The sequence below is a fragment of the Balearica regulorum genome, chromosome 20, assembly GCF_011004875.1.
Source record: "Balearica regulorum gibbericeps isolate bBalReg1 chromosome 20, bBalReg1.pri, whole genome shotgun sequence".
Taxonomy (NCBI): domain Eukaryota; kingdom Metazoa; phylum Chordata; class Aves; order Gruiformes; family Gruidae; genus Balearica; species Balearica regulorum.
In genome coordinates, this window is record NC_046203.1 from 11933480 (window position 1) to 11952234 (window position 18755).

Below are 18755 nucleotides of genomic sequence, written 5' to 3' on the forward strand. Positions count from 1 at the left end.
AATTCAACTTTCCATCACTAGTCTGATCTTCAACAATTTGCCTTCCTTGGAGTTTTGTTCATCCTGAGATCCTGCATGTGGGAGCATGTAGCAGGTGTGTTACACAGCAAACCTTGACGTGCAGGTAAAGCCTTTGTGTTTGTGTGTGTGTGGTGGCCGTGTGCCCCCTTCAACGTGTGAGTGAACAGTACGTCTGGACCCAGGCCATGTAATGTAACATCTCTGACCTGGTAGCAGCAATTTCTGCCTCTTGCTGCGTCTTCATCACCCGTCAGCATGAGCATGGCTGCTGTGTACGGAATGGGGTGCTGGGACCCAAGGGTTGTCCCACCACCCCCGAATGAGACAGACAGGGCAGGCCCAGAGGTCACGGCCGGGCTCAATCAGGAGTCCAGATCATCAGGCAAGCTCATGGTGATGAGGCAGGTCTGGAGTCAAGCTGGGAAGTCAGATCTGCAGCTCAGGGTTGGGATTTGGTGAGGGTTGCCAGAGTCAGGCACAGCCCAGCAATCACTGGGCAGGCCCACGGTGGTGGGACGGGGTGGAGGGAGGTCAAACTGGGAAGTCAGTCTGTGATCAGAGTTCAGACCGGCCAGGCATGGGCATGTCTGCAGCTGAACTAGAGACTTCCTACAGCACAGCTCAGGACAGGGGCTGAAGGTCCAGGGCTGCGCTGAGACGGGGCTCCAGGGCCACGGGCAGGGAGTGGATGAGGGTCCTCAGGGCCTCTCAGGCATATTTGTGCTCTTGGGTCCATGGGAGCCTCAGGCTGTTGGGTTGGGCAATGCTCCTTGTCCAAACTCCTGCTATCTCTTTAAGTTCCTTGCTGGAGATCCCCTGTGGCTCCTGAAGCAGGACAGAATGAGCCAGCTGCAGAATCACTTCTCCCATGCAAGAACACCCCACAAAACAGTGAAGAACAACAAATCATGAACATGACATCAGTTTGTAAAAAATTTTAGTAGTGAAAAATTGACAGTGCGATAGCTAGATGTGAAAAGGCAAAGGCACAGCAGAATGTTATCTGGGATGCTGCCAGAGTGGGCAATGGACTCTGCATTGGCCAAGGGCTGTGATGGCACGTTCCTGCTCCTGGTCCTGCCCTATGCGTTAATGGTGAAGGAGGAAGCAGAAGCCTCAGCAAAGTGCAGAATTCACAATGCACAGGCAAGTGCACAGCACATGACAGCAGCAGACACCAGCCTCCTTGGAAAGCTCCTGGACTTGAGCATTTGCTCTTGCTGGCTCTTGGCAAAGAGTAACTGCCAGAGTCCTACTAACTGTACAGGGCAAGTTGTCTATGGAGATTATGGGATTCTCTAGGGTATGCAGCAAGGCAGAATTTAGCCCTTCATCTAGAGCATGTAGGCACAAAGTACAGGAGAATCTATACCAGTTTTCACCAGATTTGCAGCCTAGTTTCCATGTGTTATCTTAATTTCTGGTCACAGTAAATCATATCTATGGTCCTGCCATGAGACACAAATTTTTACAGCCAGCTGTGTACCAAGGATGTTGCTGGAACCCAGGGGCTACCAAAGCAGAATCCTATTCACATCCTTGACCTGCAGAGTTGTTGTCAAAGTGATTTGGTCACCAGGACAGTCCCTCTGCTTCCCAACTAAGTGCAATATCTCCAGGAGGAATTGAATCATGCAAGAGCTCATTAGCCTTGATGAAGCCCACAGGTAAGGTATGGACATGGTGGGCAGCTAAACCCCATGCTGCCCTGTCTGCTGCCAGAGAAAAGGAAGACGGCATATGTCTGTGATCTTTGCAATCACACCTCTGATGCCATCCAGATATCAGCCAAGGCTCCTCTGGAGAGCTGAAGCCTGCCCCAGCCAAAGTGACAGTTCAGAAGCAACAGCAGGCCTGGCTGGGAAAGGACACTCCAGGCAATAAAAGGCCCCATGAAAAGCTTTTCATATAACTACTCAAAATGATAGCAGCAGTGAGAGATAAGGGCACTTTAACAACAATTCTGGCAATCTTAAATTCACACTCAGCTCATACATTGCAGCACAGGTACAAGAAGAACAAGTGCGTTACACCCTTTGAGCTTTGGTGCCCTGAATGTGGAAGGTAAAAGAGGATCTCCAGGGCTCAGACTCTTCTCCCCGTGCCCGTGCCAATATTTGTTATAATGATCATGCATGCCCAGCACCGCTGCCCACCAGCCAGGGTGGGCAGGAGCCACCTGAGAACTTCTGGCCACCTTCTGCAGTGTGCAATGAGGTTCTCACCAGTCCAGACCCTCCTTCTGCGCCGGGAGCCTCATGCTCCTCTCGCTGTAGAACTGGGCGTACCAGCGCCGGTGCTTCTGGATGCTGGAGTCCTCTCTGACCAGCAGTGGCTTGGGCAGATACTGTTTGTTATTCCAGATGGTTATATCACGCTCAAACTGAGGGGAGAAGGATGGTCTCACTCAGGTGGGGAAGCTGAACCAGTAGTTTTGTGCACACTGGGTTTATTTTTTAGCATTTCTCCCAAATGGCCGGTGTGGGACTGTTTGTGCTATTTGTAACTAACTCGTAAAGCTACAGCTCTGTCTGCAGTCAGCAGATGTTTAGTCCATTGTATCTCCCAAACAAGAAGCCACTTTCATCTTAGATTGCCTTTGTCATAGGAGATATGGAAAAATAAATGGATGTTGTGTAGTAGGAGCTGCTCCACCTGAGATTTTTGATTCATTGGGTAGCTCCAGCCAACAAGGGCTTTATAGATTAAGCATCCACAGCTTAAACTGCTTAGACACACATGCAGTGAGATTTATGGAGTTTTCCTCTGTGAAGAAGTCTCTGCAGGAATGAGTGCTGCTTGTTCACATTAGTAAGAATGTAAAATATTAAGCCAGCATTTTTACAATACAAGTTGGAACAGTTGAGTTTGATTTTGGATAGAGTTTGGGCATCTAAAAATCATCTTTTGGCAATTTTTACTGTAGTGCCAGTGAAACTCTCTCTGGTCAGAACAAACATATTCCCTGACAGAAGGGAATGACATGAATCTTCTGGCTGCTCAAAAGGGAGTTACAGGGATAATGGAGTCGGATTTTTCTTGGTAATAACAAGGAGTAACAACCACAGATTGCAGGTCAAGAAGTTCAAAATGGACATTAAAAATAAAAACTAGCAATATGGGTAGAGCAATAATGGAACATGTCACCCAGGGAGCTGGAGAGATGGGTGTGTTCTCCAAAGGAGGAGGTCTTCAAGGCCACACCTGACCTGAACTTTGCGATAGTCTTGCCCCAACTGGATATTGAACTGGAGACATCCAGAGAGACCTTCCACCACTTCTATGAACCCCTGTGGTAAGGACCTGGAAAACCTTTGCCAGGAGGAGCAAGGGTTGCAAAACCTCCTGACAATTTAACAGCAGGAGGATTTCTTGGCACAGTTCTTACCAAAGGAGGTAGGATGGTCACCAACCTGAGGTGCTGGAAATCTGGATGCAGTTATTAGTTCCCTCAAAGACGTCCTGCAGCTTGGGAGAGGTTGCCTAACCCTTGTGCCCCAGTTCTCCATGCACAGGAGAGGAATAGCACCTCTCTGCTATCCTCAACAGATGAGCCACTGCAGGGACCCTCTTTACTAAACCTCCAGTTTCGTTCTTTGGGCTATTAGAATTGAAAGAGTGTGCCAAGCACTGAAAAGATCTTGCCCACAAGTACTTGCTCCCACGTATACCTGGGCAACTGCTTTTCCTTCTCACACCTCCTAGCCACCAAGCTCCAGGGGACCAGGTTCAGAAGCCTTACCTGTATGCACTCTGCTCTCAGGATGAACTTGGGGATTATGGCCGGTATGTTCTTCTGGTAGTAGATTTTGTGGACAACATTCTGCAGGAGAGGCTCCAGGGGAGTCACTGTCTGCAGGATGATCCCATGGCCAAGGAAAGCATGTTCAAAGATCAGGAAAACCAGCCCTGGCCCCACCTGCAGAGCGACAGAGCACACTCAGTTTGAGACCTGCTTGAGATGTCTCCTAGACTGCGCCCAAGTCCCCCTTTACTCATCTTTCATCAGAAAATAGGCACAAAGTCAAACTACACCTCAGGGCCGTGAGTCACACACTGGTCTCCAACTGTTAATGCTCCCCAGGTCAGGGGAAGTCCAGCAGACCCATGCAGCCCGTATTGGCCTGGGACATTCACAGATATGTCAGGGCTGGATGGCTTTGCTGTGGGCCCATGGGAATTCAGGAGGGTTTACAGTACTCTACTGGTCCCCAGAAGTTTAAACTCTAATGCTTCTAATTTTTCACTTGGTCTTGTTCTTCATCACTGAATTACCTTCGGGTCATCAACAGCCTTATTGGGTTGTTGACACCAGGCCGGGGCTCCAGTCTCAGTAGCAGTGATTGCAATGCAGTATGGAGGTAATACAACATCCCTACTCCTGCTCTGGCTTTCTTCTTCGCAGCTCCAACAGTCACATTAGGTGTTAGCTGAAGTATAAGACTGGGGGCTCAGGTTCAGCCTTTTATCTTGAATGACATGGAGTACTTGTTCTCTGGTCTTTGACGTGCATCCAGACACACAGATGCATGGTCATACACTCAATTCTTTGAGACAGTGCAGATTGCTGGGTTTTCAGCTACTTTATTTACTACTTCCTTTCATGTCTGGTTGGGTACCAACTTTTTGTGAGGTTATTTGAATGGGGTTTTTTTTCTCCTGTTCATTGAAAGCAGTGCTAAATAGCACAGATCCAAGAATTGAACAGAGATACAATCAACATCTACTTTGTGATAATTCCCTAATTACGCCAAGATCTAGTCCTTATCAAAGTTTTGTATCATGACTTGTTTTGCTATTGTTCTGAATTTGTAATATGGGAATAGGTCAGATGCCTTCAAAAATGTACTAGAACAAAGTTACTAGTTTTATCAGGGAACCTTTGCATTTCATTAAAAACAAACAAACAAAAAAAAATCCCCCAAAACCAAACAAAACACAACCAAAAATGTAAGTGAGAACATCTAGTTCCCACTGACTCATGTTTAATGGCATTATTTCTATTTTTCCCTTAATTCTTTATCAATCTGTGTTATCTATTTTATTATCTCATTCAGGGCTCATCTTGGGCCATCAAACGTGCTGTTTCTGATAGTTTGCATTCCCAGGCATGTTCACCATGGTCTGAAAAGGTCCGCACTGCTGTATTGCAAAGACCTGTGACAACGTGGTGTAAGGTCCCTTGGGATTGTCACCAGAGCTTGCTCAGGTACCAGCCATTTAGGTTTTTGAGTTGTTTTGTGGGCACAGCAGTCCTTACGAACCCTCCCTTGGGTAGGAAAAGCTTACACCAGGCAGGATGGGCAAGGACTCACTTTGGGTCCCTTCAGCTTGGGGGGGCTGGTGGTCACCAGCAGAGGACATACCTGCCTGGCTGAAACCATCAAATCCATCAAGGAGACATGCTTCCCAAAGACGGTTGCGGTGTGTTGAACCAGAAGCTGGGAGCAATGCTCGTTGGGCTCTGGCTCCGGCTGCCACTCGGCCTGGAGGGGTGCAGAAGGATCGTCTCAGTCCGAGAGATGGGGAGATGGTAGCACAGGCTGAAGGAGGTAGTAGCAAGATGGTGACAAGAGCTGGCTGTGAAGACCATCTAGAGACGAGCACAGATGAGGGAGTGCAGCTAAAACCCTCAGAGACAGAGAAAGGACACTGGACCTGAAGACGGGGGGGATGCAGCAGAGGGGGTGAGGTAGGACTGATGCTTTGCAGCAGAAAGGGGACCTGGTTTGAAAGACTTCAACTTCCTCATGGCTAAGAGGAGAGTTAGGGTCTTACCTTCCAGACATGCTTCATAAAATCCCACAGCTTGGACCTCATGTATCTCAGATCAGATCCGCCCAGAATAGCTGGTCCATGGAGGAAAGCCAGGTGAGCCATGTCGGCCGCGTTCTCGGGGATTTCCTGTCATTGGGGAACAACTCACCGCCAGCTGACTTGGGTGCGAGCTGCCTCTGTTTGATATCAGTATCGCAATAGCACCAGCGTGACTGCAGTACAGCCCAGGGCGCATCGCTCTGAGCACAGCAGAGATGCTCGCAGGTACATGACACAGCAAGAGGCAACTGAGTGAGCGGAGGAAGGGGCCTCAGCACTTGGGACTAGTTCTTAACTACTGTAGAGGAATAATTTAAACATGAAGCTCAAAAAAATCAGAGTTCATTTTAAGCTCTGTGCATGTTAACTTCTGCAGCTGCACAAGCTGGGACTCCAAATAAGTACTTCCTTTGGGTCTGGAATAATTGTATGGAATAAAGCATTTTTGCGTTTGTGCACCTAGACTAGTTTTCACATACTTTTAAACCTTTAAAGCCCACCAGCCTGCCTGCAGTATGTCACTCTTTGAGAAGTTTTAACTGCTTTATTACTCAAATACACCAGCTTTCCACTAGCACAGCCTGGCCCCAGTATAGACCTGTGTACAGTGGCTTGCATGGAAAAGCAGACATGAAATAAATATTACTATCCCATCAATCTCCCACATTCTCCCTGCTTCTCACAACTGCACACTCCCAGAGCTGTATCATCTCCTGTGTCTCATGCACCTTCTTAACGTCTTCTAATAATTCTTCATTTCTTTCTAACCCACTCACCTTAGTTGTGATTTATTCAGCAGGCAGGCGCTGCCTTTGGAGAGAAGTGTGCTTTAGATTAAGGGTCATCTTTGTCACTGATTTTTACAAATAGAAGTGTTCTGCTCAGTGGCAAGTATATAAAAATCTCCCAAGGTCTAAAATCCCAAGGGACTGCCCATTTTCAAAACTGCTGCTGCCTCCTATCACTCTCCAGGAGGAGCCTCCACCCACGGCTGCCCCGGCTCCCTTAGAGGACCACAGCTGCGGTCCCTTCTGTTTAGTGCCACAAAACAGTTCCCCTTTTCCAGCGTCGTTTCCACTGAGAGGTGATGGAGGCAACAACAGTTTTGTTCTCCATGGCAGGTTTGTCAGCATGTGATGGTGATTATGAAGATTAACAGCAAAATAACCGCGCGTTTCCATTTTGGTGATTGATGAGTTGAAAAGCCTCCTGACACTAAGTGCCGCAATTCTTAGAGAATCTTTTTTTAAATTACATCAGTTATAAGTCAAAGCAAATTAACAGATTCCCTTTAAGTACTCAGAACATCTGCTCTCTACTCAAGAAGCCCACAAGCTGTGTTTGGGGAACATATGCTGTATTCTCGATATATGGCACAGGGGTGTATTTCTAGGTCTGAGCTCTGCCGGCAGCAGCGGTGGCACTGGATGCAGGCAGAGCCCAGTTAATTGGGAGGGAGATGTCCCTGAATGGGTTAACTGGGAGGAGATGTCCCTGAACTGGACTACAGGAGAGGACCCAGCTGTGGACGTGCCCCACGGAGGGACCGGGCTCCCTACCTGGATGTGTGCGTCGACCAAGTGCTCTGTTTGCCCACGGAACACCCACTCTTGGGTGGTGATCTCCCGCTGCTCAGGCACTGCCCATGTCGGACTGACTCCTTCGCTGTGGTACCAGACCAGCAGCATCCCGTTCACCTCGCAGGACGGCCAGGTCCGGACCCTCGCAAAATCTGGCACTGTAGAGGAACAACAGGATTCGGTTAAAAGTGGCATCTCCAAGGCTGACGCTGGTGCTAAGGGTCACCTCATCCTAACTATGGCTCAGAGATCGTCTTTATGGGTGATACCCATGTGGCACAGACTCTCTGGTGGCACTTGCCAGCTTTCAGGCTGCTGAAGAAGGATGACAGCTTCTGAAGTCCACAGAAGAGAGTTTGCTTAAATCAGTTTTATTTCAGTTTGGTGTTTTGCGTAAGTCTTTGAGGGAAGAAGCGCGGCAGGCTGCTCTACAGCCTTCTTTCGCTACTCTTAAAACTGTTCAGATAAGTAAATGTCTGCTACGTTAATCGACTCTCCTCAAGTTTCAATGAACTAAAAGGAGATGCTTTTAGTTATAGATGTGCAGAGAGTAAAAGCCATCTCTACCTCTTCAGTTCAAGTCACTGTCTGTTACAATACTGCAGTATCATGTATTGCTTTAAGAATATATCTGCACTCTTTTCAGTGAAATGGATTTTGGCATTTATATTTACCCAATTGTCAGAAAATGTAGCTTCTACTGGATTGGAAGGCTTTTGCCCTCGTTACCTTTTTTTCTAATTTGCAAACAAGCACAGAGGATAGCACATCCTTATTATTCGGCCTTGTACAGTTATGTGGGAGGGGAAATAATAGGAGAAATCATGTTTCTCTTTCAGTCAATGAATGTCAGAGGGAGGAGACCTTCGCTGTGATTTCTGATTGAAAAAATCTGGTGCTTTGGGTGGGATGCATTCATTAAATTTTAAAGAGGGCTTCATCTGCCCCCACACAGGCACAGAATCATCGAATCATTTAGTTTGGAAAAGACCTTTAAGATCATCAAGTCCAACCATTAACCTAACACTGCCAAGCCCAACACTAAACCATGTCCCTAAGCACCATGTCTACATGTTTTAAATCCCCCCCAGGGATGGGGACTCCACCACCTCTCTGGGCAGCCTGTTCCAGTGACTGACAACCCTTTGGTGAAGAAAGTTTTCCTAATATCCGATCTAAACCTCCCCTGGCACAACTTCAGGCCATTTCCTCTTGTCCTATCACTTGTTACTTGTGAGAAAAGACTGGCTACTACCTCCCTTCAGGTAGTTGTAGAGAGCGATCAGGTCTCCCCTCTGCCTCCTTTCTCCAGGCTAAACCACCCCAGTTCCCTCAGCCGGTCCCATCAGACTTGTGCTCCAGACCCTTCCCCAGCACCACGCTGGGTTCTGTGGTTCTGCTTGGCTATCGGTCCCCTGCAAGCCCAGTGCCGCAGGAGCTGCCCATCCAAGCTCTCCAAAATACCTCTCCATCAAAGCAACCTGCATGAGCACAGGTGGATTTTAAATCTGTTCAAATCAACCTGACCCATTTGAGCTGCAGCTGTCTGCAGTTTCGTTCTTTTAATAACTACAGATAACGATGACTCTGAACACAGCCATTTCAGATGAAACAATCCATCCTGGCAAGTGTTTGCCTATGTCCAGAATATTCATTCTTATGTTGTGATGAAGCACATCTTTGCTCATTACTTGGAACCAAATTTTCTCTTGAATGCAGCTTCTGAGTAGGTATGTATGGGGAAATATATACAGTATTAATATTTTTTCTGAACCCACACACACACACAAAGAAAAAAAGGAATTGCTGTTTGGTGAGATCTATAAATTGTTTATCTTAATCCATATGGATGGAATGTTTCTTCCACTTTTTGAGAAAAATAGTCTGTTTAGTAGAAAGACTGAGTTTTGCTGCTCATCAATGTTTTCATTGCTATCCCAATCAATCCAATCAGGGAAAATAACTAAGAAGCACAAGCTGAACCAAAATTCAAGGTAGGTCTGTTTGCTGGTTTCAGCCACATTTAGAACTGGCGATTTAAAGTAATTTGCACAGCCAGATCAAGCAATCATTACATGTGAACTTTAAGTAAGATACTCTTCCTACACAGTCAACTCAAAACACATCTAAATGGTGGGTGTGTGCGAAGAGCTTTCCTGGATTCTAACCAAAAGTTCCCTTCAAGCCTTAAAAGGAGAAAAAAATTTCCATTGAGAGACTATTCTGTCATGCTAATGCGACAGATTTAAGCACTGACGTGGTATAAGCTATCACTACAGAGTACAGAATCATTCCTGAGACCCAATAGCTCCTCAGGATCCTTCCCTGCTGCTGCAATGGATGACTCAGAGTTAAAAATCTTCTTTTATACCCTGCTTGCTCAATGCAAGAGTTGTAGGACTATCAAAATCAAGGAGGGTGGTTATTTAACTAGAGTGAAGTCCCAGTTATCACCTAACACAGGAAAGGGCACTGGAATGTTATGCCCCAACATGGACAACCCAGGAGGAGAAGTAGGGCACTGTGTGAAATAGGGGAGCAGGACATAGGGTGAATTATTATAAGGATCACTTTTCCTTAATGAAGTAGCTTTTAATGAGGACACATTGGGCACTGCCGTTGCTGCAGATGCTTTCTGCGGGTCTGGGGGAACTTCACCTTTTTCAGCATATGGGATGCTGGTGCATTTTCCATCTTCTCCTCGAAACTGCCAGCCGTGAAACGGACATTGGATGCAATTGCCCATGACACGCCCACCGGCAGCAAGGTTGGCACCGAGGTGAGGGCAGTAAGCGTCGACCACGTAGGCTTGGCCATCCTGGGTGCGAAATGCAGCGAGCTGTTCTCCTGCAGAAATACAAGGTTATGAGGTTGTAAAAACCACATTCCCAGATGAGGGGGGTCAGGTAAGACACACATGCTCGGCCCCCTCTGAACAGCCAACTTTGACCGGCGCTTTTACCCAAGTTTGCAGGCATCTGCCTGTGAAAAAAACATGCAGAAATATCCTGCTAAAATTTAATATTGTAGATTTTCTTTTCTTTCCAGTGGAAGAGCAGTGGCAGGACAGAAATCGGGTTGCTCTGGAGAAGTTATTTAACCACGAGATGGCACCAGGCAGCTGCCAGAGCCTGGGCCGGTGCTGTGGGCAGGGGGGTCTGGCAGGCAGCAGGTCCCTCCCAGGCAGGCTGCAGAAAGGGCCATGCAAAATTGGGATAGCAGCTGCTGTAGCAAATGCCCAGGGTGTGGTGGCCACTGGCTTGCTGCCGGGGTTTAAAAGACATCCCAGAGCCGTGAGCGGTTGTGCCACAACTTGTTGCACCCCGTGCTTCACGTCCAGCATGTTGACACCCTGCAGAGCCGGGCAGCTGCCCGGTGTCCCAGGGGGCTGCTGTAGCACAGAAACATCCGTGCTGAAGGGCATTGCCTTGCTCTAGGCAGGGGGAGCATAATTTCTCCTGGTCATCTCTAAACCCTCATGGCTTTGACACTCAGCTCTGGTTTTTGAGCTCTCAGAGACTGTTTCAGCTGCAGGATAAAAGTTGCCTTCACAGAAATATTTAAAGATTTAGGATGCTTCCCCTGCTAAGGGAGGGATCCTCAGAGAGCAGAGCAGTAGCTGCACTTAACTCCGTTCCTGTCCCTTTACCTGAGAGGTCTAGAGGAGATAGTACAGGCTCATAGAATCACAGAATCATGGCATCACAGACTGGTTTGGGTTGGGAGGGACCTCAAAGCCCACCCAGTCCCACCCCTGCCATGGGCAGGGACACCCTCCACTAGCCCAGGTTGCCCAAAGCCCCATCCAGCCTGGCCTTGACCACTGCCAGGGAGCCAGGGGCAGCCACAGCTTCTCGGGGCAACCTCTGCCAGGGCCTCAGCACCCTCACAGGGAAGGATTTCTGCCTCAGATCTCATCTCCATCTCCCCTCCTGCAGCTTCAGGCCATTCCCCTTGGCCTGTCACTCCCTGCCCTTGTCACCAGCCCCTCTCCAGCTTCCCTGGAGCCCCTTTAGGGACCGGAAGGGGCTCTAAAGTCTCCCTGCAGCCTTCTCTTCTCCAGGCTGAACAACCCCAACTCTCAGCCTGTCTCCAGAGCAGAGGTGCTCCAGCCCTCGGATCATCTCCGTGGCCTCCTCTGGACTCTCTCCAACAGCTCCATGTCCTTCTTGTCCTGGGGACCCCCGAGCTGGACGCAGCACTGCGAGGCGGGGGTCTCACCAGAGCGGAGCAGAGGGGCAGAATCCCCTCCCTTGACCTCCTGATCACGCTGTTGGACATGGTTGGCTTTCTGCGCTGTGAGCGCACATTGCCAGCTCATGTTGAGGTTTTCATCCCCCAAGACCCCCAAGTCCTTCTCCTCAGGGCTGCTCTCAATCCATTCTCTGCCCAGCCTGTAGTTGTGCTTGGGATTGCTCCGACCCACGTGCAGGACCTTGCACTTGGCCTTGTTGAACTTCATGCAGTTCTCACGGGCCCACCTCTCCAGCCTGTCCAGGTCCCTCTGGATGGCATCCCTTCCTTCCAGTGTGTTGACCCACCACACAGCTTGGTGTCGTTGGCAAACTTGCTGAGGGTGCACTCGATCCCACTGCCCTTGTCGCCAGCAAAGATGTTAAACAGCACCAGTCCCAATACTGACTGCTGAGGAACAGCACTCATCACTGCTCTCCACTTGGACATTGAGCCGTTGACCGCAACCCTTCAAGTGTGACCATCCAGTCAATTCCTTACCCACTGAGTGGTCCATCCATCGAATCCGTGTCTCTCCAATTTAGAGACAAGGATGTTGTGCGGGACAGTGTCAAATGCCTTGCGCAAGTCCAGGTAGATGATGTCAGTTGCCCTTCCCTTATCCACCAACACTGTAACCCCATCATAGAAGGCCACCAAGTTTGTCAGGCATGATTTGCCCCTAGTGAAGCCATGTTGGCTGTCACCAATCACCTCCTTATTTTCCATGTGCCTGAACATAGTCTCCAGGAGGGTCTGCTCCATAATCTTACCAGGCACAGAGGTGAGACTGACTGGCCTGTAGTTCCCTGGGTCTTCCTTTTTTTCCTTCTTAAAAATGGGGTTATGTTTCCTCTTTTCCAGTTGGTGGGAACTTCGCCAGACTGCCAGGACTTCTTAAATATGATGGAGAGTGTCCCGGCCACTTCATCCACCAGTTCCCTCAGGACACGAGGATGCATCTTGTCAGGTCCCATGGACTTCTGCACCTTCAGGTTTCTTAGATATTCTTGAACCTGATCTTCTCCTACAATGGGCAGTTCGTCGTTCTCCCAGTCCCTGCCTTTGCCTTCTGTGACCTGGGCAGTGTGGCCTGAGCACTTGCCCATGAAGGCTGAGGCAAAGAAGTTGAGTACCTCAGCCTTCTCCATATCCCAGGTAACTAAGTCTCCTGTTTCATTCCAGAGAGGGCCCACATTTTCCTTCATCTTCCTTTTATCACTAACATAGCTATAGAAGCTTTTCTTGTTGCCATTGATGTCCCTGGCCAGATTTAATTCTATCAGGGCTTTGGCTTTCCTAACCTGATCCCTGGATGCTCAGACAATTTCTCTCTATTCCTCCCAGGCGACCTACCCTTGCTTCCAGCCTCTGTAGGCTTCCTTTTTGTGTTTGGGTTTGTCCAGGAGCTCCTTTTTCATCCATGCAGGCCTCCGGGCATTTTTGCCTGACTTCCTCTTTGCTGGGAATGCATCGCTCCTGAGCTTAGAGGAGGTGATTCTTGAGTACTATTTTATATAATCCATCATACATTTCAGGAATCTCTGGTAATGGTAGCTGGAAGGACAAGCACTTCATCTGTTTGCTCTTGAACTCCAAGAGCTGTCTGCACTGCAGCTCGGCAGTGGATCCCTTCCTTGGACAGGGTTGGCCAGGTGCTGTGAGGCAGAGCACTGACACCTCTTCAGCAAAAGGGAGTTTTCTGGTGAAGGGAAGCCCCTGACTCAGGTCTGCTCCACGCGGGGAGTGGAGAGTCAGTGCTGGCACGGCGGGGGCCGCACTGTCCCAGCACTCTGCTTGCTTTTCTCCATCACTTGGCCTGATTCGTTGTGCTCCCTGAAGCAATGTGAGATTTACTCTGCTGGGATCTGTCCCTGCTCAGTTCTGGGATACTCTTCCTCCTCCCCATCCCCAGGGTAGCACCGCATTAGCTGAGTAAGGAACTATTAAAATGGAGAGAGAGAGACAGTACCTGCTCATGGCACTACCCCACCCAGCTGTGCAAGGCAACCACGGCTGGATGGCATGCCACAGTATTATCTAAACAAATGCTCTTCCTGGAGGGACTAGATCGGTGCCAGATGCTTTCCTGGCCTGGCATAGAGCCGCTCTGAGGGTGCTGTGGCACTGCAGACCTGACAGCACCCACATCCCCACCAGCGGCTCAGAGGAGAGGGGCTGCCCATCAGTGACCTGGCCTGAAAACAAAGCTAGACCTGCTCCAGTGTCCCCTCAGGTCATGTCCTGGTTGGAAGGGAGTGCAGCTGGTCTGGGAGCTCAGAAGCACTTGGGGGCTGTTCATACAGATGTGGCCATTGAGTTAAAGGCCAGGTCCTCTCTTCCATGCTGTGCTTCAGGTTATGCATATATGTATTCAGCTTTCATCAGCTTGTGAAAGCTAATCATTATAGCGGTTGCTGTGACTTAAAGCTCAACTGGTGAGATAAAACCAAACTAAACCTTGGGAGCCAGGTTCTGTCCATACTTTTCCAGACAGCCACGCTGACAGCAAGCAACACAGTGTGAACTATCCCACCCAAAAACCACTTTCCTTGATTGAAGTTTTGTGATCTGGACAAAGAAAAGGAAACCCCGAAAACTTTCCCAGCCTGTGAGCCTAGGCAGGATTATTTCTGATATCTGGCAGAAATGAGTACTCCAGTGCCTGGACATCCCTCCTTACCCAGGGCACCTGGCTCTGTTGTCCCTGCAGTCTTTCTGGAAGGCTCTCACACATCTGCTGGCAGCAGGCACGGGGGAGTGGAGGCACTTGAGGTGCAGGTCCTTTCCCCTGCCCCAGGTAACAGGTTCATCTCTGTAACTTGCCTCTCTAGCTGACCCAAAGTTCAGGGCAAAGGGGGACAAGCAGGGAAAGGGCTTCTGCCTGTCATTGGGGGTGTTGCAGGTCCACCAGGAGCAGCAGCAGTGTGGAAACACAGAGGAGCAGTGTCAGCTGGGTCAGACCAGAGCTCTTGGAGCCACATGCGCCAAGGAGCAGCCCTGCAGCCTGGTGCTTTGCCCACCAAGTTTTAAGATGGTTTTACTCCAAGAAGGTCTCACTTCTAGAGCTTTCCTTCATACAGGCAGTTTGGAGCTCTTCTGCCTTGAAGATCTGAAGCAGTGCCCATGGCCAGACCCTTCCTGGGCTGTCTGAAACCTCACCCAGGACTCCTGAGTGAGTGCTGCTTTTGCCTCCACCCTTTGCACTCTGGAGCCAGTGGCGAAGCTGATCTTTGCTCTGGCTTGTGCATGAAAGCTGATGTCTCTCCACTTTGTAGAACAGTATCCTGGCCTAAGATAAACTGAAAAACTCTGTTGCAGGTGAGTATTAGAGCACTAGCAGCCACATACTGATGTTTTCCTATTAAATTAACCTATTTCTTTTATGGAAAACAAACAGAAATTGTAGCAAGACTAGCATATGGGACATAAAGGGTCCCAAGGCCACCGTGCTGTTCTGGGCATTTGGCTGGGAATGCAGAGTCTGGGAGAGAGCAGCTCAGAGGATGTGCTCTGGGGCTTTCCTGCACAGGGCCCCACAGATCAGAGCAGCTCTCACCCCACTTCCACAATCTCAGGAGAGAATGAGGCTTTCTGCATGCTCAATGCCATATTTTGGAAAGTGTTTCATCCCAAAGGATGAATCTGGCAGGGACTGAGTCAAGCAATTTTTATTCTTTCATTTTCTCTGGCTTGCTGCCTCTGGAGCAGGGCTGCATTTCCAGGCTATGCTCAGACTCCAAAATAAATTAGACACCCACAAACCTGGAGACTACAGGTTGTTTAACTGTCTTATTTACTGATCTTCCTGGCACCAATATACTACTGTTGCTCTGCCACTAGAAGTGATTTTACCTGCACATTTCATCCAGACCCCAAGGACTGGGTGCCAGGTACCAGGCTTCTGGCAGACGACCAAGGGAGTTGTAACAGGCTGGTACAGGCTCTCTAGGACGTGTATATTGAATTACACAGGTCCCATTATAAAAAAAAAAACCAAAACCCAACCAAAACCCAAACCAACTCAAACGACTTGACAGGAGAGGATGGGTCTTGAAAAAAATTGAAAAAACCCCACACACTTTCACCACTGAATTTGGGGGATTTCAATGCAGAAACAGCCCTTCTGATGAGGGAAGCACCATCACAAGTCCAAAACCAAGGTGAAAAGACTCTGGACAAGGACAGCACCCCTCTGGATGTGGCTGTGAGGCCTCACCCCGATCTCCCCAGGACATGGGGAGCTGCAGGCAGTAATGCCTGGGAGGAGAGCCCAGGCAGAAAGATGTCCCAGCAAGGATCCCAGACAGAGGAGCCCTGCACACTCCAGAGAGCCTGTGCCATCATGTCCCCAGTGCCTCAGCAGCGATACTCAGTGCTCATGCAAAAGCCCAGGCTGTGACACCCTTGGTGCCCCTCTGCGGGTGCTGGCTGATGTGCCCTGAAAGGGATGCCCCAGCAGAGTTCTCCTAGTGCCATGGCAGAGACCCCAGGCAGGGATGCCCTGGCAGCGATGCCCTGCACACTGTCAAGGAGCCCAGGCAGGGACCCACCACAGGTGCTGGATGGGACACCCCAGAGCCCTAGCTGGATGCCCAGGCTGGGGTGCTCCAGTGCCCTGGTGAGGATGTCCCAGTGCCTCAGTAGGGATGCCCAGCCAGGGACATCCCTGTGCTCCAGCAGGAACGCCTGGGCAGGGATGCCCCGATACATGCCCTGATGCCCCGGCAGAGATGCCCTGGCCCCTGTCCCGGTCCCCCGATGGAGATGCCAGCTGGGATGTGCCAGTGCCCCAGTATGAGGGCTGGCCTGGATGCTGGCTGATGTGCCCTGAAAGGGATGCCCGAGCAGAGTTCTCCTAGTGCCCCGGCAGAAGTACCCAGGCAGGGATGCTCCGGTGTCCCGGCAGTGTGCCCGGGCAGGGATCCCCGATTCCCCAGCGGGGATGCCCAGGCAGGGATGCCCTGCAGACCACCAGGATCCCGAGCCTCGTCGCCCCCATTGCCCGGGCGGGGGTCGGGGGCTCCCGTCGGGGATGCAGCGGCTGGCACTCACCGAGCAGGGCGAGGCTGCGGACGCCTCCGCGGGGCAGCTGCGCGGAGTCGAGCAGGCGGTACCAGCCGTTGGGGTAGGGCGGCGGCAGGGCGCCGGGGCGGCGGGCGCGGCGGGCGCGGCGAGCAGCCTGCCTGCGGCTCAGCCCGGGCTCCGGCAGGTAGCCCACTTGCCCGGGACCGCGCCGCAGCGCCAGCGGCCGGGAGCAGCCCAGCAGCAGCAGGATGAGGAAGAGGAGGAGGAAGAGGACGAAGAGCAGCGCCCCGCGCCCCGGTCCCGCCGCCAGCAGCTCCGCAGCGCACCACCCGCTCCCCATAGCGCGGCCGGCCCCGCCGCCGCCGCCGCCGCCGCCCCTTATAGCGCGGTCGGCCCCGCCCGGGGAGGCGCTCCGTGGGCGTGGGGGGGGACGGGACTCCCCACCCCGGGGACCCCCGGGCATCCCCAGGTGCGTCCCGGGCTGCGGCGGTGGGAGGGCGGGCGGATCGCCGCTGCTCGGCCCCGGGGGAGGCTGCCGCCCCGCACAGCACCTGCTCCGGGGGCGAGGAGAGAGGGTCGGGGGGCGAGGAGAGGCTGGCGGTGGTGGTGGTGGGGTGCTTCGTCTGGTGAAGGGAGGGAGTCCAACTGCAGCCTGCTGCCAGGTCGGGGTTACAGAGCAGAGGGAGCCAGGCTCTTCTCCAGGGCGCACAGCAAAGAGACGGCAAGCACCAGCCTCAGCAAAGGGAACTCCACTTGCACATAAGCAAAAGTAATGCTTCCTTGAAAGAGTGGTCTTAAATCCAGTAGATGCATTAATTAGATCAATAAAAACATAAGCATCCTGCTGAGCTGCTGTCCTAAGCTTAGAAAGGGGCAGCCTGGTGCTGGGGCTTGGTTTGACATCAGGCACCTGAGAGGACCCTGACAGATCTTTCAGAGTTCAAGAGGAGCTCAGAGAGGTGTTAGGACAGAAACAGGGGTAACAAGGGACTTGGATCACCTCTGTGCAAAGAGGATAAATCAGGGCAAAGCCAAGGTTGGGCTATTTAGGCATGCCAGCTGGCTGGAAAAGTGAAGCAGAGAAGTAACACTTGATTTAGTCTGAAGAATTGCACAGGTTCAAGACGTAACTGTAGAAAAGCCACTTGTTGCCTATCATGTAGATATAATCAGAGATTTCTAAGAGAAGCAGCAACCCAAAATATCCACCCTAGTATTGAGTAATTGAAAAGGGAAAAGTAAAGAGAAATGGAGCATCTGGCTAAAGCAAAAGGAACAACTAAAAGGGTGAATTCAGACAGGGTGAATTGCTTGAAGACCTCACATGAAAGGTTCAGGTAAATGTATGTATATGACCTATTGGAAACCTGTTCTAGAAGAAGAATGCCGGTGCAGTTACACAGAAGATTGAACACAACAGTTGGCAGTAAACAGACATCCCTCAGAGAGGGACAGGCTGTGAGTCCTGTCTGAACGGGGAAAAAGAAGAAAGCAACAACTCTGGCCAGTGAAGGATCAAGTCATAATAAGGCAGGTCAAAGAGGGATTTTTCAAGAGTGACTTACTAAGGGCATACAAGCACATAATTAATACACATGTTGCACAAAAACAGAGACTTGATGGGTTGTTTGGGGACCGGCAGACTAATGAGTCTCAGTACTGCGCCGGGCAAATCCATGAGATGCTGCAGTGAAGGGGCTGAGACACCCAGGAATGAATGTGCTCTGTTGGGGAAGAGTCAGTACCACGTTTGCACAGAGAAGTCACGTCTCACAAATAGATCTGAGGAGTCAGCAAACAGGTGAACAAGTTCCTACTTTGTTCATTTGGCTTTTCAAGACACTTCTTCTACAGTATGTTGCAAAAGGTCCTTAAATAATCCTGAAATAACAGGGGGAACCTCCCTGCTTTTGTCATTGGAGAGAAGATAGGAACCAAGGAAGAGTAACAGATGCTCAGCTGTTACAACAGAGAGTAGGGATCTGCACTTATTTCCACAGAACCTGGGAAATGGGATAAACAGATGTCTAAATCATCTGATTAAGATGATTCTAAATTATTCACTATGGTAAAATG

General features: G+C 50.4%; 1 protein-coding gene across 1 annotated transcript; it reads right to left on the bottom strand.

Moving 5' to 3' along the window:
- Positions 1–941: 941 nt before the first annotated feature.
- Positions 942–17040, bottom strand: LOC104629094 (cholesterol 7-desaturase nvd). Its single transcript, XM_075772431.1, has 7 exons — positions 16707–17040; positions 10077–10265; positions 7398–7576; positions 5800–5925; positions 5388–5507; positions 3764–3940; positions 942–2404 (listed from the first exon to the last, which is right to left on the bottom strand). Exons 1-7 carry the CDS (start codon positions 17017–17019, stop codon positions 2243–2245), a joined length of 1266 nt encoding a protein of 421 aa, XP_075628546.1. The 5' UTR covers positions 17020–17040; the 3' UTR covers positions 942–2242.
- Between the last annotated feature and the right edge of the window lie 1715 nt (positions 17041–18755).

Bases quoted from the DNA above. Each gene is read 5' to 3' on its own strand.
- LOC104629094 (XM_075772431.1), bottom strand. From the start codon at position 17,019: ATGGGGAGCGGGTGGTGCGCTGCGGAGCTGCTGGCGGCGGGACCGGGG. The intron at 5,926-7,397 runs GTAGGGAGCCCG...CCCCAATGACAG, and splicing joins TGGTCGACGCACACATCCAG to GAAATCCCCGAGAACGCGGC. The intron at 3,941-5,387 runs GTATGTCCTCTG...GTCGCTCTGCAG, and splicing joins TGATGGTTTCAGCCAGGCAG to GTGGGGCCAGGGCTGGTTTT.